Genomic DNA, 23108 nt, shown 5'->3' with positions numbered 1-23108 from the left:
CGTCTAGTGAAGGATTTTGGAAGATTTAACTTTGTAAGGAGGAATGTTCTGAGTTTATAATCTTCAAACCATCTAATGACGGGATGAATGTGCTCCAAAAAAGATTTCTCGACAAATCGACATCTAACTATTGAGAAATTACAGGCAGATGTGTTCACCGTCCTCAGAATTATGCGTTGAGTATGAGGTAAATTTTGAGTCACTGACACGTCCTGGTGGGAGGGAATGATGATGAAGAGTGTGACTGTGAGCAAACCCCCACAAAAAAAATATAAAAATAACACCACGATGATGACATGTTTTAACAGAAACCATGTCTCTTGCATACACACATAAAAACGGAGTAACCTTCCGTGACATCTAACATTCATCAAACAGATAAGGCTAATCACAGCTATTTACTTTTTCTCCCACTAAAAGGAAATTCATCACTGAGCTATGTAGCGATGATGAAAAGCACAGCAGACAATGACAAAGCACAAAATATCCCTTTAGTCTGGAGACATCGGGCTCGGCCTGCACTTCAAATTTAATGATTTCCCTCTTTGTCTGCGAGGGTGCACAGGGACGGGACGTCTGGCTGAGTTACCTACTATTTACATCAATACAGCATTTAACTTATTCTGACTTCGCTCAGCTTCCGCTCACAAGCACACCTCCATTCTCCAACTAGGAAAGCCGGAGTTTCATTGCAGAGAAAGGGGTAAACGCACGAGACATGCACTCTTACACCCACACACGAAGACACATGGCCCTGAGAATAACTGAGGACATGCTATTCTGCTGCAGCGAGGCACTGCCCTGCCGACTGTCATCCGCTGTGTGGTAGCTTTTGACACAACTGCCCGCACACTTGCAAATCAACACATACATGCTCAGGCAGCAAAGGCTGCCGTCCCTGCGCGGAGAGGAAATCAGCACAGCGCGCAGAATTACATTCCAGATCACAGCTTCTTCCATTACTGCATCCCGCTCCACAGTACAAGAAACACACACACACACACACACCCACCTCCTCCTCCTCCTCCTCCACTCCATCTCTTTTCTTACCATCCAGTCCGAAGCAGGAGGTGATTTTTTGGGCGTAGTTGCAGATCCCGTCGTAGCCGGGCTTCTGCCACGCTGCATCCCTCTCCCCCATCGCTACACACTCCCACACACACCGTCCCGTCCGGCAGCGCCTTTACTCCTTCCCCTTGCTCATCAATTATTCAGGCTTTTGCCAGGACACATGCATGCGCACGCACACCAACCCCCCACATTCGCACATACAGTATAGACAGACACACACACACACATACAGAGGAGGGAGGAAAGTGCTGATGCAGAGGGTCGTGCTGTTGGAGCACGAGCAGCCCTCTCCAGTGGTCGGATAAGGAGGCAGCATCAGATTAGGTTACTGCAGTATGGAGCTGTGCCTCCTTTTTTTTTCCCTCCACCATTGATCATCCAGATTACACCGCAGTGTAACAGGTACGCTGTGCAGGATGTGCTTACCCTCCTCCAGGAATGGGAGGAGCAGGGAAGGAGTTCAGAGCAGGACAAAACTGGAAGATGCATCAGGTATCCGGGGAAGAATTTCTTTGCTGCCAGTCACCTGAAGTTATCCAGACGTGGAATTACTTTCAGAAGTGATTACTGAAAAAAAAAAAAATACTGTCTAGTCTGTTGAGGATGTGGATAAAACAGGCCCACAAAATTGAGTTTGCTTTAGGTTGGCATTAGGGCCGGGCAAAATATCAATATTATATCATTATCGTGATAATAGTCGTCTTTTACTGGTATAAAAGGCTGCATTACAGTAAAGTGATGTCATTTTTACAGATGATTCTACTTGTCTACTTCTACTTAGTTATTATAATCATTATTATTATTATCATTATCATCATCATCATCATCATCATCATTATTATTATTATTATTATTATTATCATTATTATCATTATATCCACATTACTGATAATTACTTATAAAATTTTTCATTGTGTTAATATTTTGTGAAAGTACCGATAGTCATCCCTATGATATTATCGCAAAATATTGACATCAAGTTATTGGTAAAGTCCTAATGTTTATGAAGTGCTTTTAGGGAGCTTTCAAAATATAGAGATATATATTGTGCAATGCAGTAAAGCTTATAAATATTGTATTATCATATTAAGGCACTATAGCCCAGCCCCAGCTGACATAACTCTTAATGACTTGTATCCATGCTACAACTGTCAAAAAATACATTAGAATTTAATAGAACTAGTGCAGTGCCCGTGAGAAAAGTGTATTCCTATAAAAAAGTAGGAGGTTAAGCAGCTTTTTCATGGATGGCCAAATGAGGCTGTGTTTGAAGGTGGGACATCAGGGATATTTAGGTTTGTTGTGAAATCCGATATTCCAGGGTATAATTGGCCGGTTTTGACTATTTTTGATTTTGCCATTATATTTCACCTTAAAAGCTATTTACTTGGTGTCATTATTTTCAGCACAACCTCACATGTGTGACTGTACAGTTCTTTTTTCATTTTGACATACTGTATTAACACACTGGACCTAAAATCACAAAAAAAACATGAAATCCGAGTAGAAAAAGTTAGATTTTTTTACTGTGAAAACCACAAATATGTTTAACAAACCTTTTTTTTTTTTTTTACTTATAATGCAAATATAAATTGTTGTTTGCTAAATTTGTGCATACATTTAAAAAATGTACAAAGTTATATGTAACTATTTACATTTAAATGCAGGCAATGCTCAGGTCTGCCTGAGCTCCTTCCAGCTGAATAAATAGCTGGACTGCCTGCTCCACATTCAGCTTCTCCTCATTATTCTGACTCATTAAACAAAAAAACGACTCCACTACACACTAAACACACTACACCAAACACTACATAACACACTAACTACACACTCCAAACACGCTAAATGTCACAAATCTCTCAACTCTCAATATCTCTGTCTACACATCGACCGTCGTTGCCTGTCAATCATCCGCCTAGGTCCCTCCCACAACTTCCTGTTCCTCAACAACCAAACTTGCTGCTTGGACACTTTCGTGACAAAAGCCCGTTTTTACTGTTTCTTCCTGCACCAGACACAAAGCAAACGTGACGGCAATGTTCGCGAAAAAGTGTGGCGGACATTATTTACCCTAGGTCCGGTTTTGGACATGCCGATGCGTCCGGTCCGTCGCCTCGGGAGGTGGGCCGTGTAGCTAGCTGCTAGCGGCTAGCGGCTAGCTACACATGAACATCCACAGATTCCGATTCCACTTTGTTGTCCGCGCGTCTCCGGATCTCCTCAGACCCGAACAGACTCGGTCCGGACTCGTTTAATCTCATTAATCCACAACAGTCAGTTTAGATGCACAGAACAGAACAGAACAGAACGGGACCCAACCGCCGGCAAAATCCCGGTCCAGCTCGCTCCGCTGCAGGTATCAATCCGCTTGTTTCTTCAGGTATGTCGTGGGCTTGAGCTCTGCAGTGATTGGCTCTGGTGCGCACGTGGCCACGGTGTGCAGTGATTGGCTCTGGTGCGCACGTGGCCACGGTGTGCAGTGATTGGCTCTGGTGCGCACGTGACTGTGGTGGCTCTGGTGGACAATGCTCGGCGGAATTTGTAAAGCATTTATGAAATAATTTATTCACGGTATCATTGCAGTCCAAACAAATGCTTAGATGCACACCACTGAACCACGCAGCAGCCATGTTGAACGTCTCGGGTCAGTGTTATCCTTATCTGCAGAGATATTTGACCAACAGACACATACACACACACACACACACACACACACACACACACACACACAGACAGAGATTCCTTGTATTTATAGATAGATAATGTTCTTTGAAAGTGTTCTTCATTGACTGTGGTCAAAGGGTTAAACATCAAAATTTGGTAACACCTAATTTCACAGTTCCGGTAAGAAGGTGTTCATTGCGAGGGAAGTACCAAGTAAGTAATTAGCTCAGACAGAAATTTAAAGCAACATGTAGATATTGGTATTTTGTGTAATTTTGTGCCCCTCACAGTTTCTGAATACAAATCCCAGGTCTGTAACAGTTTGTCTGATGTAATGTAGGAGCTAACTAATAACAAAACTCATTACATCATCACAGTGTTAAGTGTTGAAAACTTGTATGTTGAAGTAAACATGTATGTAACGCTGTGATCCGACCCTCTCACTGAAGTTACATAGAGCAGAAACAACTGACGGGGCGGAGACATTCACCCTATTACAAGACACTGTAGCCAGCTGCTATTTTAAGGTTAAAAAAGTTCCATAATGTTGCTCTAATAATAATATTCTGCTATTTTGCCAATATGCAGTTAATAAATAACCGGTCTTCAATACATTTCCAGGAAACTTTCAACTGGATTCTGCCTGACATCTGCTGATCATTCCATTGTAATCTCCATCTGGTTTCGGCCCAGCTTCTGCAGGACTGTGGACTGTAGTACTTTTCTTACCATTTACCTTCTCACAAATTTCTCTAATTTCAGAAGATTAGTCAAACTGCAACAACTCACTTTGATTTAGTGGCCTGCCGAGGGGAAGTAAGACGGATAGGTGGAGATTACAATGACGTGAGCAGTGATGTAAAGAAGAAACAAGTTGGAAGACCCCTGGAACTCCTCAATGACGTTTAAATCTCTGATAATGTTGTGTCTAATAATGTTTCCTTTTATGCCGTGTTTATGTAAAGTGTTTCGAGTATGATGATAAGCACTATATATAAATAAAATGTATTGTAAATACATTTCTAATAAATGTATGAAAGAAAATACCCACCTTTTTTCAACTGCATATTAATATTAAATAATGTTGTGGTAATTTTCAATACATTTTGGAGGTAATTATTGTGGTAATTGGGAGGAATTTTCAAATATGTTGCTTGGTAATTGACCACCTAGTGACCATGACATTTGTGGACCTGTAAAGTGAAGTGCTACTTTAAATTTTAACACTGAAATTTTGTAAACTGATTCATGCTGCTGAGTTTTAGCTGAAAACCTCAAATAAATAAGCACACTTTACCTCTTTACTACGTTTTCAAATGGTCCATAAAATCAGATAAAATAATATGACCTCAACGCCAGCCCAGAAGGAGCAGAGAACTGAAAACTGAATGAACACTGGCCCACACACGTGAGAGCGCTGCTGTCCAACGCGTTGTTTTTAAGACTCTGCGGTGGAGCTGAGATAAACGGCACAAATGGACCAAGATGAACAATAAATTCTCCTACACATGAGCGGCCAACCTACGCGGCGAAGGACCAATGGTAGCAGAACAGCTAAAACTCTAAAAATAAATGGAGGGATTAGCTAAATGGCATGACCGTGACAGCTTTCAGGTGATTTCCCAGACCACGAGGGAGAATGTGCTGCAGATGGAGGAATCTAATAAGAAACGCCTCGCCCTTGCTCGAATGCCACAACAGAGGTGACCTTGAACAATGCACTTAACCCCCTGTTGCTCTGGGTGAACTACTCGATTGCCGCCAATGGGAGACTAGCTGTGACTAGCTCACAGGTAGGACTGATGTGAGAGCACTGCCTGAAATAATATCCAGTATGTGCTCTGTCAACACCCCCAGGATAATGGATTTATGAGGAAAAAATACATAAAGGTTTTATTTAAAAAAACAAAAAAAAAAACAAAGGATACAGCAGAGGAAATATGATGACACGGAAAGGTCCAAGTAGAGCGGTCTGCCTGCAAGGGTGTAGTACAAGGTGGGGTGACTAATGGAAGGGCATCACTACAAAGGTAAAGAGCCGATGGCCTTGTGCTGATAGCAGGTGTGCAAGACTGAGAGCGCAGTAATGGCTGATGCTCGCTGGACAGCCGAGGGAGGGGCTGTCATCATAAATGCACACTGGAGGGAAAAGTGGAGTCATTTTCTAACTTCCTGTTTCTGTGGAAAGGAAAACGTTCGGCTGACATGTCTTAGATCCTGCCTATAGATTTCTGGATGCTGTGACATCTGGAATAATACAACCAGATGTCCACAAAGTAGGCTGAGCCTGCAACTACACAGCGACACTTTCTTTCATTTCTTATTTCAGTTTTATAAAATGTCAGCAAATTATGAATTTGAATTTATGAACTCTTCGTATCATTATCATCAACAAACAGTCTAAAACCCACAGAAATTATGACTGACAAAGAGAAGCACCAGCTCCACACCCAAACGCTCTTTTATCATAACAACAGATTGTAAATATGTAGTTCCTGTTCTGAATGACAAATGCAGACCACTGCCATCCTGTGGTATGGAAAGTTTTTGCCTGTCATGCAGGCGCAGAAGCTAACTGACCATCGGCTGTAGCCGTTGTGGTGTGTTCAAGTGCAGTGTTTTGGCCGAAACACACAACAGTCATCAGTGCACTGGAACCATAAACCTCATCGGGAATTTAACATATAATTTAACCAAAGCATTTTTTCCCCGCATTTTGATCTCATCTATCAGTCAACATACACCATGATTCCAGGATATCTATGATCGGATAGTATCCGGGTCTAATATCTGCCAGACATCATATATCAGTCATTCTGTAACCGTGGCAAAATTAATTAAAAATACATTGTCACTGGCTGTAGTCAACTGGGACGTCCATACAGATTTTCTACATAGTATAGAAAAAAACAACATAACTACACAATCCTAAAAATACTCTTCCTCTTCAAATCTAAAGTCTAAATCAAGTTATCAAGTATCACAGTCTGTGCAACTGTCAAGGCATCGACTCAGCCTGACAAATCTGTGTCTGCTTTGACATATGGTCACAGAGACTGATGTTTGTGCCTGATTTATCGGTGATAATGAATTAATAACCTCACATCCGTGTAACAAACACAGAGGTAATTGGCCCTTCCCCATCATGCCACTGTAGGGGTGCAGAGAGTAGTTACTCCTCATGAATAATGATTGGCTGTTTGCTGGGGCTTAAGTGTGCTAATCAGATCTATGTACCTCAGGGGGGCTGTCAGGTGGTGGGCTCTGAGCTCCCATCGATCTCCAGCAGCACCAGCAGCAGTAGTGATGAGTTACCTTAACAACAGGATCAGAGCCGACCCATGGGTGAATCCAGCTGCAGACTTAACACGATAACCTTGAGGTCACGCTCGGGTTGCAACTTCTCTGTTTCCACCCAACTCTAAAAATCAGCAAGTGAGACCACATCTGATCCAGGAACAGCTGGAGGCTGCAGGAGTCAGACCCAGGCATTCACAAAGGACCACCTGACGGGAGCAAAACTGGCTCCACCTGCACTGTCCGGAGGTGTCCCCTGAAACTGAAACATCCTCTCAGCTTGCAGCGAGATGTGGCGGTTTCCAAAATAAAGAGGGACGCCTCAATCATCTGTCAGATTTCAGTCAATTAGCAACAACCTCCATATGCCACCAGCCCTCCATCCACAGCTCTCAGCCAGGCAACGATAAGGGTGTGTGCATCCTTTCAGTGTTGACATGCACCACCCCTGAGTAAAGACGCCAAGAGGGGGGGAAAAAAGGCAATCAGAGGAGTGTCATTATAACAGCTGGATGGGATCTGTTTCTAGGTGTGAACAGAGTGAGTTGCGAGCCTGTCAGTGTGTGGCGGGCTGCAGCAGAGGAGGCTGTGGTTCCAGCCATGCACCGGTCTAACCTACTTACAACAACAGTGTCATTATCACAGCCCGATCCTCCCGACGGACGACGCCGATGGACTCTCTCCTCTCATGCATCCCTCCTTCAACCAGCACCCTCCTCCTCCTCCTCCTCCTCCTCGCCTCACAAGATTAAGCGACTTTTCCACTCTGTATGTATTGTTATGAAGGCTTCTGCGGCAAAAGACACTCACCTCTAGCAGACATGCCCGGTAGGTAGAGCCTCTCTCTTTCTTTTTCTTGACGAGACTCACCAGAGGAGATGCCCCGGTGCAGCTGTGGAGTAGGAGTGAAAGGGTGGTGGTGGTGGCGGCGGAGGGGGAGGAGGTGAAAAAGAAAGCCTGATACGATCTGAACTTGAAGTTTTTTTTTGAAAAACAGGGATTAAACGCAGGGAAAAACATACAGCCCGCGATTTGGTAGACCGGACCAGACTGCGCGATGGAGAGAGCACTTTCCAGCGACAGGGCGTGTCCTGGAACACACAGCATCCTTCTGGGCTTCCCAACAAGTTTCATATCCATATATGATCATAACACCGCAGGATTATTTGATTTATGCAATTAAAATCATCTTCTCTTCCTGCTAACGGATCACCTCCACGTTGCACCGGCGAGCCTACTTTTTTTTTTTTTTTTAGTAGTCTGGGATGACTGTGCTGTTCTGGACGCGGCTTTGCGAGGATAAATCATAAAGTTGACAGGCAATCAGTGCTCTTTTTTTTATGAATCCCGCCACTTTTTAGGGGAATTTTTGTCGATCGCTTCATCACGTGGACTCCACAAGTTCAACCTTAAAGATGTGACAGTGCTAGCAAGCTAAAATCGGGCTGAGGGGGGGAATACTGCAATTTGAGGGAAGCAGCCCACACCAGTGCATTATGTGGCACCATAATCATTTGATTGTCATAGCTTTTCCACATAACCTAAATCGATGCTTATCGGGATCCAATAATTTCCTTATGTGCTCCAAGTGGGCTTACTGAATGTTGTTTCAAAGCTGTAGATACTGATCCTCGCCTGTCATTCAGTACTGGTGACTGCCTTCATCTGTATGCATCGATCGTCCTCAGTAATTATACGCGCGCGTGTGTCTTGTGTTCCCGCGCCCCCTGCTGGCCGACAGGAGGAGCTCGTGTTTGGCGAGGGAAGTGCCACCGTGTCCAAAGTGAGCAGCAGCGGCGGCATTCGAGTCTGTAGACGTCTTGTTTACAGTGGTTGTGCCAGGGCCTGTGAGGTTCGGTGGCCAGCAACGTGTTACGTTTTTTTTTTATTGCTTACATTTTTTTCCTTTCGTTACAAGGGTCATTATATGAAACCTCCAATCTGGATCGCGGCGGCAACAACAGGAAGAAGAAGATAGAGGAATTCTCTAGGTCTTCTCGGGAGAAACTAGTCCAGTCGAAGAACAAAATGTTCTCCAAATTTACGTCCATACTCCAGCACGCTGTGGAAGCGGTGAGTTTATTTAATGCCAAACATACTTTGCTGTATTTGCCCGTTTCCTTGCCTTTGTGTGTCGTCTATTTTGGTCGAAAGCGGCCCTTGGTCGCTAAGACACCACATATCATAACGTCAGCGTTAGAGATAGGTTGCTAGCTAGCGCGCTAACTAATTAGCCTAAGCTAATGTTAGCGTTTTGTGTTTGCGCTGTCAATTTGTTTGTTCTTGGACGCGATAGTAAGACATACCAATGGGTGTGCTTATTTTTCCGTTCGTTAATGTTGCTAACTAACTAACATATTTCATCACTGCCATTATATTTATTACAGCGAGACGTCTGTGTCAAGGGTAGTTTGTGATGCTGGGCTAGTTAGCCGCTAATGCTAGCCGATAATAGCGTCAATAAGCTAATGCCGTAGCTGGCTGGAGATCTCGCTTCAAGTCTGATCATGAGGAGTGATGTCGAAATGTAAGGACAGCCTTGTTTGAAGTTGCGCAAACGCCTTACCGTTACTATTAACGGTGTAAGTTAGTCTGCGGTTTATCTCATGCGACTTTTTCGGAAAGGCTTCATGTAAGCACGCCAGCTAACTAGCGTTTACTAGCTAGAAAGCAGTAGTATCCTGCCTGAATCCCTTTTACTCAAGCTCCTTTATGTCAAAGATTTTTTCAAACAATCGGTGCTTGGCAGGTGACCTATAGTACAGTTCTGAGTTCAAGTGTAGATGTTATATAATAATGAAACGTCTATTATTAGCATGTTGACTTCTTATTCTGTCACACAGCTTCTTGTTATGTATGAGGATAATAGCCATGATTAGTGGAAACCCCTCATGCCACACGAAAGTGAAAGTTTCACCCTATTACTAAACATTTAGAAAGCAGCTGAGATCGCCTTTGATCACAACAACACATTGATCATCTTGTAGTGGGCCATTAAACACTGAGAAGATAGTGTTTATAAGAAGAACAGAACAAACCAATTTTATCAGTCTCCGTTTGAAAGTGACAAACATGTAACCATCATAATTACTGATGTCTCTGTGCGCCACTGTAACATTAATCATACAACGTGCTAATGTTTACAGTTTCTGTTTTTCAGCTTGCCCCATCGCTGCCCTTGCAGGAGGACTTTGTCTACCACTGGAAGGCCATTACACATTATTACATTGAGACTTCTGGTAAGAAAAGTCTGAAAGAATAAGTGAACACGCTGGACACAATGTCCACAGAGATGGACTGATTGTTGTGTAGGTTACTGGCCAAAGATGTTGATGGAAGTTTGAGTAGAATGGCAGGAAACTAGGCATGTTTATAAGTTGTTCATATTTGTGTTGACATTCACATTTCACTTTTGATTCATCCATTTTTTATCAATATTTAGTATTTTTGAATAGAATTGTGCACACACAAAAAAACCCAAGGAGTTGGCTAAAATTTGCAATTTTTAAAACCCAGCAAATGACAGCATTGTGAAGTTTCAATCTGTATTTCCAGTTGTTTTAATACTGGAAATTGTGTTGATGAAATATGTAAATACCTATTTTTGTTTAAACCACTGTATACTTAACTCAGGCATTGCAGAGGAGATGGTCATGAGGAGATTCCAAAGTGTGAAGTATGCTGGGAATGTCATGCTGGTAGAGTTTGCATTAGACTTCTGCAAATCTGTTTTGACAAAAGCAGCTCCAGAATACCAGAGCAGAGAGCACTTCCTTCGTGTTTGCCTGCAGGATCAGTGCAAATGGAACTAAAACGTTCTGCGATTGTGTCAGGTTTCATCTAAGATTTATTTGGTGTAACCTAGTCATGTAATATTTTGACAACCTCTGCTCAAACCTACTGTTCTGTCTTGTGTATATTCTGGAAAGTGTCTGTCTCCTATTCTTTCACATTCTTTGCAGCAGTTCTCCCAGTTAGGCCAGTTTTAGAAAATTGCATCTGAACAACTGATGGGAGATCAACTGTACTGCTAGTATTATGAAGCTGAGTATGTTTTTGGGGACAATTAATCATTGATGACAAAGCTAAAATTATTTGATCATGTTGACGACACTGGTCATTGTCATTTATCTCTCCGCAGACTGTTGTTACGGACCATGTTTTTTTGGCATTGTTTGCTTTGTTACACTCAGCATGACTTACATGTGTGTATCCTTCCTTGTTATGAAATGAATTGAACCACTCCTGTTAACTAGTGCATAATTGCTTTATCACTATATTATTTCACTCTTTGACATGGGCTTTAGGGTTGAAATTGCATTGAATAATAATTTGATTGAAATATTTAACTGCTGTGAAGCCACCTCAGAAGGTGTGTATGCCAGTAACTGGATTTAAGCAAACACTACACAAGAGCTCTGTAGTTCTAACATTTTGCGGTGGTTTGATGATGGCTGCTGAAACTTTTTACACCTTCAGTTAACCTGAGCCCATAAATGATGAGCAAGACTGCCTCCTATCTAATTGGATCTTGTGGACAAACAGAGGTTCTGACATATTCTTGTATTTTCCCCTGTTAGATGACAAAGCTCCAGTTACAGACACCAATATCCCATCCCACCTGGAACAGATGCTGGACATCCTGACCCAGGAGGAGGGGGAGAGGGAGTCTGGAGAGACAGGACCCTGCATGGAGTATCTCCTACACCATAAGATCCTGGAGACTCTCTACACCTTAGGCAAAGCAGATGTAAGACAGTCATAGTTTGGTAACTTCAATTGACCTGCACTGTGGGCTGCATTCTCAAGCAGGGTGGGAACATGTCTATTTGTGTGGACCACCCAAAAAAATTCTCACATGTTTTGTTTGTATTATTTCCCCTCAGTGTCCTCCAGGGATGAAGCAGCAGGTTCTTACGTTCTACACAAAGCTGCTAGCACACATTCGTCAGCCTCTCCTGCCACACATCAATGTCCACAGACCTGTACAGGTGAGCAGTGTTGCAGTCTGGATTTCGGTGCATATTGTATAGTCCTTTTTCTCTAAATGGCTCGCTATATGACAGGTTATGTAACTTCTTCTAACCTCCTTTCTTCTGTGGCTGTGACGTTCCTCTGTTAGAAACTAGTCCGTCTGTGCGGGGAGGTGCTGGCTGCTCCTACAGAAAATGAAGAGATTCAGTTCCTGTGCATAGTCTGTGCCAAGCTGAAGCAGGACCCGTACCTTGTCAACTTCTTCCTCGAGGTGAGTTGCTGCAATGCAAAGAAGGAAAATAAGTTCATTCATAAATATTCATCTGTATATATTACTCGCAAAAATAAGCGCCTTAGCTGATTTTTAAACAGCACACAGCTCTGAAAATATCTCTTGTTTGTGATGCTATTTGCAGAACAAGGCAAAGAAACCTGAGACAAAGAGTCCTGCAGGGAAAGAGGTGGTGAAGGAGAATGTGTTTGCCCCAGACACTGGTCAGTCTCCAGCAGAGGGACAGGCTAACCGCCCAGAGGAGCCCCAAGCTGCAGCGGCTGCCTCCAACTCCAGTCCAACCACCAACAACAACCACAGCAACAACTACAATCTCGTTAGCTCCCTGCTCAACCTCACAAAGAGCCCTGTAAGTAATCCCTGTGGAATGAATTTTAGGGATAGTACTGCAACTTTTGTCCTTTTTTCCCTTTATTGAAAGTTAATATTCACGAGTTGTATCAATTTGTCCTCTTGTCAGGATGGCAGGATAGTGGTGAAGGCATGTGAAGGCCTGATGCTGCTGGTCAGCCTACCAGAGCCTGCAGCTGCCAAGTGTTTAACTGAGAACACAGAGCTCTGTGAGCTTTTGACTGACAGGCTGGTCTCCTTCTATAAAGCGCTGCCACAGTCCATCGACCCCTTGGACATTGAAACTGTTGAGTCAGTCAACTGGGGGTAAATTTCTTTCCATAACCACATATTTAATGAAGTCAGAAGTGTAATGACTTGAAACAGCACTTTAATACACTTGAATGGTGTCATCATCTGAAGTTTTGAATTAACTGGACCCTTTTTAACTGGGTACCTTAAATAGACTTCTTTGTAAAATGTTATTTTGAAGAGTTGCATAAATCATTCTCCTTTTCTTCCCCCCTCTCTCTCTCTTTCAGTCTGGATGTATATAACCTGAAGGAGGATGCTGCTGTCTTCACAGGGAAGAGGGCTCTCATCTCATTCCTGTCCTGGCTAGATTACTGTGACCAGCTCATCAAGGAGGCTCAGAAGGTCCATAACTTCATGCTGACTCACTGTGTTTTCATGCGTCACGTTGCAGTCATAATCCTCACAATAAAAGAAGTTGTTTTTGTGTTTAAAAGCGTCAGAAGGCTGAACTAGATTTTTGTTTTTCTTCGCTGTCTTCCAGTCAGCAGCTGCTGTGATGGCAAAAGCAGTGAGAGAAAGGTTCTTTGTTTCTGTTATGGAGCCGCAGCTGATGCAGACGTAAGATTTGCATTGAATCATCAATCAATCATGCTTCAATTGAAATTTTTTGTCTTGCCTTGGTGTGCTATTTGTCGTGACTGCTCATTAACACATGTGCATTTGTGGGCACACACAGGTCCGAGGTGGGCATTCTGACCTCCACGGCCCTCCTGAACCGGATCATCAGGCAGGTGACATCAGAGGCTCTGACACAGGAGATGGTTTACTTCCTGCTGGGAGAGGAAAGAGAGCCTGAGACTTCAGCTACTATTGCCCAGAATCCACTCAGACACAGGCTCATCGAGCACTGCGACCACCTGTCAGACGAGGTTCTTATCACATAATTGTCATTATTCAAGATAGGGATGGTCATCAACTACTAAGCCCAGAACTACCGTGACATTGTGATTTCAAAAGATGCCTATTAAGGAGCACATAAAAGTGTCTCCTCAGAGTTGTCATAAGGCAGGAGCAGTTGTTGTTTATGACATGGTGGCGAGAAAATGAAAAGTTTGTTGCTGCTCAATGCCCTCATGTTACGTCACAATGTCCTGTTAATTGTTTTCTTGATAAACCTGCCCAGTTTTCGTCCTCTCTGCTACGGGACCTTTTGAACCACAATGTCACAATGTACCTTTAACATCATTTATGTCTGGTTGATCATATTCACCTGGCCTTTGTGTTGCATCGTTTCGTGATCATATTAATGCACCTTTAATAATGAAAATCATCAATCTTTTCTTCCCTTGTTCAATATTCAAAAGCACAAATGGCCATCTGCCCTCGAAGGACTCTGAGTTCTAGTGCATCATATGATTAACTGAAAGCACATGAATTTTAATTAATATCTGACAGAGCTATTGCACACGTTTTCATCACACAAAGAAAGATGAATCATCTCTTTGATGTTCAGCGCAGCCACTGCCTACTTTCTTCGTCAGTGAGCAGATACTTGGCTTGTTAAACAGGGTTTATAGAGGAAGCTCAGCCTTACTCCTTGCTCTGTGTCCCCAGATCAGCATCATGACGTTGCGGCTATTCGAGCAGTTGATCCAGAAGCCCAACCAGCACATCCTCCACAGCTTGGTGCTGCGCAGCCTGGAAGAGAGGAACTACCTGGAGAACAAACCGCAGGAGGAGCGGGAACCCCTGGAGAATGGGCAGCCTCACGATGCCGTGTAAGGACCTGCCTCAAGTTTTTGTCCTCAACAAGCTGCCTTTAAATCCTGCCTGGAAAATCACCTGCACAAACACCTTTGGAAATAAAATGAATGCATGCTAGCTGTGTTTGTTCAAATGTGCCACAAATTCAGCTAAAATGTTCCTTAATGTGTGTAATAACTGTTTGTTTCTTGGTGTTATTGTTTGATATGACTCATTTGTTTTCATGCAAATTAAGTTACCTAAAGGCAGCACTGTAACACTGGCGATACGTGATATTACATCATCATATTGGTTAATATCAGTGACATTTGTTTTCCCCATTGACACACACTAAACATACTTCCAGATACAGTAAATGCTTATATTATATAATATAACATAAAATGGTCCAGATGCAGATAAATAATCTGTTATTGTTATAAAGACATTTTCACTTTCCATCATAAAACAAAACTCTGAAGTACACTGCAAGCCCAAATAAACTAAGAAAAAACACCTATTTCCCTCTTTAACTACATATAGGAATACTGACCATGTGAATTTATAATTTTCATATCTGAAATCAAAAAAGCCTGTACTGTTAGACCAATTGGGTTGTTTCCTTATTTTGTTGAAAGATGCATTGATCCTCGGGCAACAACTAAATGGAAAGTGAACATCTTTTGTTACCACAATATGTTTTTTGATCAACACTTGTTCTTTCTACAGAGATCTTGAGGAGGATCCATTGTTTGGCGATGACGTCTCTCCAGAAAGTAGGCTGTCGGGTTCTGATTGGCTCAGCTCCTCTTCTCCACCACAGAGTCCTGACCACTCAAAGTCTGATGGGAAGACAGAGGTCCACAAGATTGTCAACAGGTAAACAGTCTACTTGTAATACAACATCCAGTATGATGAGTTCCTCAGTCTTCTTTAAAACAAAGTTTAACAGTTCAATTCTGTTTCAGTTTCCTGTGTTTGGTGCCCGATGAGGCAAAGTCGTCATATCAAGTTGAAGGGACGGGCTACGACACCTACCTCAGAGACGCACACAGACAGGTGAGGCTCGTTCTAAAGTTTGTTTAGAGCTTTACATGCACTGGACAAAGAGCTGTTGCTTAACTGGCTGTTGGTCATCATGTTTGTTAAATGTCACTAGTAGAACAGATACCAAGCGTCTATGAATTGTTCTCCTCAGTTCAGGGACTATTGCGGGGTCTGCCAGCGGTGGGACTGGAGGGGAAGTCCAAAGCCTTTTGAGAAGTGTAACCTGGACATGCCTTTCTTTGAGGGCCACTTCCTCAAGGTTCTCTTCGATAGGATGGGTCGCATCTTAGATCAGGTCAGTTTAATCCTCCATACAATAAATATCTGTAGAAATGCTGACATCTGTTGCATTGTTACAGCTCCACTAGCCCACAAGTCTGAATAGCATGACGATAAAATGCCCTTTGGAAACCATAAATGCAGTTTTGGTTGTAATCAAATCCATGGAGCAAGTGGAGCAGCTCATGAATTACAAAATATTCTCAAATTTAGCTCTAGTGGCTCAGTTGGTGGAGCAGGTACAGAGCCTGTTGTCGAAGCCTGGGTTCAGTTCCAGCCTGTGGCCCTCTGATGCATGTCATCCCCTCACTCTCTTCCTATTTCCTGTCATTTTCTGTCCCTCAAATAAAAATCAAATTCTGTTAATAAATCAAGTTTTCTGCATGCAAATCAGCACAAACTTTGAAATTAAATTAAATAAGCCATCATTTCTTTGCTGTTATTGGTAATTTTATAGGGTCAGATTTCACTTGGACGACAAGTTCACACACACTCAAAAGTTGGTGTTTTTTGCTGCAAGAGAACATTGTTTTCTACAGATTAGCATAAACTAGGTCCACTAATGGAAAGTCAAAGGAATAATGGGGAGAAAATGCAAATACGCTGCTGATTATGCAGAGGCCTTGGAAAATAAAGAACAAAAATAAAGAACTCTGGACATAAACTCACTTTACAAATGAACCGTAAATGCACTTTTTGGCAGCTCAGAGGTCTCTTGTAGCATTTAGAAATCAAATCTAAAAGGAGAGCACTCTTATGTATTACTGCATCTGTCATTAGAAGCTTCTGAATACTGTGACACTTTGTGTTACTGATGCTACACACACACACAGACACATGGTTCACTCTAATCTCCATTTAATTTCCTGGATAGTTTCATATCTGATGCCCTCTTTGTCCTCCAGCCCTACGATGTCAACCTGCAGGTAACTGCTGTGCTGTCCAAGCTGTCTTTGTTACCACACCCCCACCTGCACGAGTACCTGCTGGACCCATATATCAACCTGGCCCCTGGCTGCAGGTCTCTGTTCTCTGTCATCGTCAGGGTAAGGCTCATGTTCATACAGATAGCATTAGTGTTTCCCACAGATTGATTGTGTTTACTCACAAACTACTTAAATCTGCTATTTTGCTTTTCTCGTCTCGTCTCTTGACCTCTGGTCTCTATATTGCATACACACCGGCCTACCTTACCCACCATGAGTCTTTCTGTCTCCAAGTGTGTGTCTGCTTTGTGGACTAATATAGTGTTCACTACCGTGCCCAAAGCCTACAGTCACTGTTATCTGGGCACTTTGGGATGTTTTGCATGTCTAGACAGACAGTGTTTGAGATTGTATTTCCAAGTGTTTGGTGCAACAAATAATAATTTCCAAGACAATTGTTGGCCTTTATCTCATGCCAGTTGGTATTGATTGTGCAAGTGTTTCTGAGAATCCGCTTGCTCTGAATCTTTAGAACATGCTCCTACTCGACCCACTTGTTTCTAGAAGAACTGGGCGTCTGCATCTATTTTGTTCTGTGATTCAGTCCAACTTGTTTTCTTTGAAATGTGTCCCAGTAGCACACAGTGTAATAGGCAGCTTAGAGGCTGGAGGAAGCGGCTAATTTTCTTGTTGATGGTCTTGTTTGTTTATGATAATTACAGTAATGATTAACTAGTGTTGCACCTTTGCTCAGGGATGGAAGCAGCGCTGCTGTGTTTTGGTAATTGCACTGTGTTCTTGTGTGTGTGATAGGTGGTGGGAGATCTCATGTTGAGGATTCAGCGCATCCCAGACTTCACACCCAAACTGCTGCTCGTGAGGAAGAGGTTATTGGGTCTGGAACCGGAGGGCATCACGTACGTACTTGCACGGATTTCTCTGCTCTAATCTTTTAAGTTAACTTACAGAATGCACCTCTCACCTTCCTGTCGGTTTCTTCCTGTAGGATCGACCACATGACTCTACTGGAGGGCGTCATCGTGCTGGAGGAGTTCTGCAAAGAGCTGGCAGCCATCGCCTTCGTCAAATACCACGCGGCTTCCTCCTCCTCGCCATAATCTTCCTGCTGTTTAACCATCTGCCACGCAGACAGGTCAAGATTAAACAGGGCCTTTTGGGGTGTGGCAGTAACGGTGGCACAGGGTCGGCAAAACTTTACCACTAGCTGCTCATCCCTGCAAGACTGTTAAAGCCCAACACGGACAGGTTTCATCGCCTCTCGGGCTCCACCATGAATTAAAAAAAAAGTCTTTGGTCTTGTTCTTGAGCAGGTCAGAGCACAGACACTGCCCAGCAAGCAGAGGAATGAGAGGAGGGAAGGATATAGGTTGAGGTGCAGAGAGATGGTCACTGGACTCCTTTCACTCCCCCTCCCCACCATCTTCTTCCTCACCAGCCAAAAGATGAAAGCCCTGCAATTATCCTATCCAGGAGAAAAGATGTTTGTGTATTTATTTCCTGTCCCATTGTCGCCCATTTGTAAACGTCATTGCCTTAGTGTGGGATCACACCTTTCAGTTACAGAAGATTGTTTCCTTTTGAAACATTTTTATCTTGACTCCTCACGTGTTGTCTGTTTGAAGACAAGAGGCTGTAGAGAGAAAAACGCCCACCACCTTCAACCCCTCTATTGTAGTTACATACTTATCGAACTGCAGTATTAACGATACTGCGCTCATATTTTATATGCCAAGTCCTCTTATTTATTTGCTTTCAGGTTGCCTTTTAAACTAATGTCATATTAAGATAATGCATTTAAAACAGTCCAGGTAAGGACCGACTAAGCAGATGCTTCTTACTTTAATTGTTTATCTCGTCTTTCCTCAGTTTGTCTGTAAGGGCTCTCAAAGCTCTTCTGTATTCACCCAAAGACGTCACCATCCATCACATGCAGTTTTGCAAATTATGTGAATTTGCACATAGATCTCATTGCGTTGCACTCGTTACATTTTGCTTTGTTTGGCTGGCCTTTAGGAAACGTCAAGATAGTTGTGTGGGAGGAGACGTCTTGAGTTTTGATTCCCTCTTTAGTTCCGAAATGTTGTTCTCCAGACCCAGTGTTGCATTTCTCACGCACCAGTGTTTATTTTATCCAAGGGATACTGTGTTATCGTTTTTACACCATTTATATCTCAATCATTTGTTTGTTCTCTGGATGGAGGGATGCAGAGGAGATGTTTATATTGAGCAGTGTCTTTAAAACCACCATTCACTTAAGACATACTGTGGCATCTAACATTTATCTAACATTTACAACTTGATAAGCTTTTGATCACTCACATACTACAAGGAACTTTGAACTGGTGACGAAACAGTTTCAATTCCATCCTAATCTAACCATGCCTCTTTATGACTTAGATAAGCAAACAAGACAGTTGGCAAGAATATCAGCTATTTCTGTTTAGTTCTTAATGACTGTCATTTGATTATCCAGGTTGTGTAAGTAAAAAAAAAAATCCCCTCACTCCCTTTTTTTGTGAAGGAGTGCTGAAGATGATGAGGAAGTTTATAATTTTCCCAACCTCCACAGGTCTGCCAGAATCAACCAAACATGAAAGTTCCTTCTAGCTGCTTTGAAGCTTTGTGTTCAACCAGTTTGTGATATTAAAATCTCACTTTGTTATTTCTATTTGAAATGTTCAAATCTGAAAAAGGCAAAAATACATCATGTCCACAACTCTTTAAACGTATAAGAGTATCTCAGTTTGGATGTGTGGAAACCACCGGCTCACAGTATCCTCTGGGTTCCTCCTCCATTGGTTATCATGACTTCGTATGAGGTGTTGCATTTACTAGCAGTGTTACCTTTTCAGTCTGACTTTGAATGATGAGGAAACACACTCGCAGTGTTGTGTTTTGTTGGAACAGGATACAGGATGCTTGGCTTTATGTTGGATGGATATCTTGAGTGGGGGATTGATTACCTAAGATTTGAATGAGTATAATCAAGATGCTACTTAATGTAACTTTGACTCTGGTGTTGTTTTCACTGTGTGAATGTGTCCATGATTGGTGAGCATGTTTGTGTGTGAGTGTAATGATTTATTGTTACTGTGGAGAGTGGTCAGTTATTCATTGAAAGCCACGAGTCCCTGGTCTTCAGCTTTGTTTTGTTCTGTTTTCCTCGTCTTTCAGACCCATCACTCAAGCACCTAAACCACATTATGCAACTGCTTGCATGGAATCAGATTTGCACATCGTCTTTCCTCATCCTTGTTCATAATGTAAATACACTCAACAAAAAGCTTTTTTTTGTTTTGTTTTCCAAAAATGTTTTGTTTCATAAACCAAAAAAAAAAAAAAAAAAAAAAAACTAGGATGTACTGGGAGTAACATTTCTATTTTACTGGGAAAACTGTTTTTAAATTATCAATCATGCACATTTTTTAATCAACTATCTTTCCAACTCGTTCTGTACATTTGTATATTGTATGTGTACAATAGCAATAGAGATATACTACCTGGCGTAAATGCATGCTTATACATTTTTTTTCATAGTGGAAAGAAAGAAAGAGGAGAAAAAAAGGCAGTCCAGCCATCTGTGATGATTTCTTAGCTGTCAGCACTTTGTTGTTTGAAGTCACTGACAGGGAGATATGATGCCTTACTTCACACTGTGGATCTCTGAGGACTCCTGGAATCGATGTGTAAAAGGGGTTCTGCTTCACTGCAGTTTGTTGTGATCTTATTATGCCTATCTCTTGTGTTACATAGACTTTGTTTGGTTTGTGAAGATGTACAGGACTCTCAGTATAGTCGAAAATGTCTGATGCCAACTGATTTTTCTCGTTTCAGCTTAGACCAATCACTGTACGATGTTGCTTCGTTTCCTTCATGCTCATCGCTGCTTTCCTCTGGTGTAAAATGGGACGAGTCTCATTATGCTTCTATCTCATGGCCAGTTTGATTTTGTGATTGTGCAATGCATAATTAAAACCATTACGGTAAAGTGCATGCTCACGCCCACGCCCCTTCCCGCCTCCCAGAGCCTGACAGAGTAACTGTAAGATCACCGTGGTCTCTGAGGCGTCATTTATTCCCCATCAGCTGTCTTCATCTCAACACTGTTTCATTCAGGACGATATGGTTTTGTTTAACATTCGCCGTCCCGATTAAAAAAAACAAAGAAAGCTTTCCCGAGCAGATGTGGTCATTCTTTGAACAGTTGATTGTGTTTCATCTTGTTTTTATTACAAAATGTCTGTACAACAAAAGAAAAATTCACAAAATAACCATTTCTATCAACGACGAGGTGAAAACCACAAATTCTGTTCAAATATCCCCTTTTAAAATAATATCAACCAGATAACATGGGGGAAGTAAGTTGTGTGTAAATGTCTCTTCTGCAGGATGACATGACATCATGTACATCGAGCTTGAAAACGACCTCCCTCACCAGTGAATAACTGAACAGCAGTCGAGTACTCTAGCTTCTGTCAAACTTTTTCTACGGCTTCCAGCCAGCCACACTTGGTCATCCGGCTAATTCTGTAGAAACGAGTCAAATCTCACTCTGGGCACAGCGGAGGATTTCAATGACGAGGTCCAGAGTCATGCGAAGTGGTCTCGAAATAAAAAAAAGAAAAATCCTACATTTCCCTTGCCTTGCAGTGAATGAGAAATCAGGCACTGTGGTGCAGAAAGAAGGCTCTCAGTCTAATAACTCTCATTCTTAATGATTGCTGAGGTACACACTGAGATTGCAGTCAGCTAGGGTCTTACAGTTCTCATTACAAGGAGTATATTAATATTTCAAAGCACCTGAAGTCACTTCTCAAAATTAAGAAACCCTTGTTCTTACAAAAATATTCATACTCATTACTGTCTTATTACTACAGCACTGAAGCAGCGCTGAATAACATCAAGTGCTTTCATACAAGGAAACACTAAAGCTTTGATTGCAGTATTGAAGTGGAATTACCAAGTCTGTACAGTGTCTGTTAAACAGGAGATTTGTGTCAATGCCCTTAGCATCACTTCAAGTTCTGCAGTGTATTGGAGGCAAATCAGAGTGACAGGATTACAGGTCACTTTTATAAAAAAACTAATTGGATGACATGAAGTTAATTTAATTATCTGATGTCATGAAAACTGTTTGTTTCCCACAGAATTCAAGTCAAATATTGTGCCATTAAAAAAAAAAAAAAGAATTCAACTATTTTAAGGATATTAAATGTGTATGAGCTGCATTGTAATGCATCAGAATTGAACTCAGTTCTGTGTGCGACTGTATGAAAATATAGGCAGCATTATGCTAAAAATCTGAGATAAATGACGATAATTTCCATCAGATTGTCATAGTTTCGACAACTACACTCATGAAAGTGCCAGTTCAGGGCTTCATGAGGAAACCTCACATAATAAACTGAAGATGAAACCTAATGATCAGAACATCAGCTGTTTCACTGACGTAAGAATATGTGATCAGTAAAACATAAATATCGTCTGTTTTACATGTTGTGACCCAGCTGCTCGATCCATGTCACAATCAAGAAAAATGTAGAAAAACATCCAGCGTTCTTTCTCCATCTTGTAGTGAAAACTCCCAACAGCATGACAGTATATCAACAGATGATGGTATATTAAATTAATTTACATAGACATGTAAATCCTTTATGCAAATCATTTTCATGTACATACAAAACCACTACGTAAAAAACAACTACATGCCGTTGCACAAACTAAACCAGGCTAAAAATACAAGTTGTCAATTTAGAAAAAAAAAAAAAATCTATGTACACTTTCAAATGTCTCCTTTTTTTCCTTTTTCTTTTTTTTTAAGTCAATAAGTGTCTCCCCGCCCATTTCCAAACCCCAGATATGCACGCGCACACACGCTTGTGCACAAGTTGCTCACACTGGAACATTCAGACAAACAAATGTCTCTTTGGCTGGTGTGAAGCTGTGGCACCTTGCAGTGTGTGTGTGTGTGTGTGTGAGAAGGTAATTACACATTTTCCAAAAAAAAAAACAACACACACAAAAAAAAATAACACCATCTAACAGCATAGAAAATAGCTTCCCATGATGGATGTAGTGATATATTTCCTATGCATCTGCGAATATATATATATATATATATATATATATATATATATATATATATATATATATATATATATATATAATATATAATATATATATATATATATATATATATATATATATAT

General features: G+C 41.8%; 2 protein-coding genes across 4 annotated transcripts in view; one reads left to right on the top strand and one right to left on the bottom strand.

Annotated features, from left to right (window-relative positions):
* Positions 1-8106, bottom strand: part of ablim1a (actin binding LIM protein 1a) — a 45427-nt gene extending 37321 nt beyond the window's left edge. Inside the window, exon 1 of one of the 2 annotated variants that reach the window (XM_030442252.1) lies at positions 7843-8106. In XM_030442252.1, the coding sequence (XP_030298112.1) occupies positions 7843-7855 (13 nt within the window). In that variant the 5' untranslated portion in view covers positions 7856-8106. Of the gene's footprint in view, positions 1-1050; positions 1493-7842 lie in introns of those variants that run through there. The other variant, XM_030442250.1, reaches the window with a different exon arrangement.
* On the top strand, positions 7591-21073 carry fhip2a (FHF complex subunit HOOK interacting protein 2). Of its 2 annotated transcripts, none has more exons than XM_030442259.1 (18): positions 7591-7860; positions 8951-9105; positions 10193-10271; positions 11613-11782; positions 11919-12023; positions 12155-12277; positions 12423-12647; positions 12759-12955; positions 13171-13285; positions 13425-13501; positions 13620-13812; positions 14498-14661; positions 15356-15505; positions 15595-15685; positions 15825-15968; positions 16858-16998; positions 17692-17795; positions 17885-21073. In XM_030442259.1, the coding sequence occupies exons 1-18, from the start codon at positions 7803-7805 to the stop codon at positions 17994-17996; spliced, it is 2403 nt and encodes an 800-aa protein (XP_030298119.1). In that variant the 5' UTR covers positions 7591-7802; the 3' UTR covers positions 17997-21073. The 2 variants fall into 2 exon arrangements, with proteins under 2 accessions (XP_030298119.1, XP_030298120.1); XM_030442260.1 differs by lacking the exon at positions 7591-7860 and adding an exon at positions 8286-8815.
* The last annotated feature ends 2035 nt before the right edge of the window (positions 21074-23108 follow it).

This window comes from Sparus aurata, chromosome 15 (genome assembly GCF_900880675.1).
Source record: "Sparus aurata chromosome 15, fSpaAur1.1, whole genome shotgun sequence".
Lineage (NCBI taxonomy): Eukaryota > Metazoa > Chordata > Actinopteri > Spariformes > Sparidae > Sparus > Sparus aurata.
The sequence above is the reverse complement of the archived record's forward strand: the minus strand, read 5'-3'. Positions and strand labels throughout refer to the sequence as shown.

Coding starts and splice junctions, on each gene's coding strand:
- fhip2a (XM_030442259.1), top strand. CDS start 7,803: ATGTATTGTTATGAAGGCTTCTGCGGCAAAAGACACTCACCTCTAGCA. Junction 12,024..12,154: donor ATGTCCACAGACCTGTACAG/GTGAGCAGTGTT, acceptor TTCCTCTGTTAG/AAACTAGTCCGTCTGTGCGG. Junction 12,956..13,170: donor GTTGAGTCAGTCAACTGGGG/GTAAATTTCTTT, acceptor TCTCTCTTTCAG/TCTGGATGTATATAACCTGA.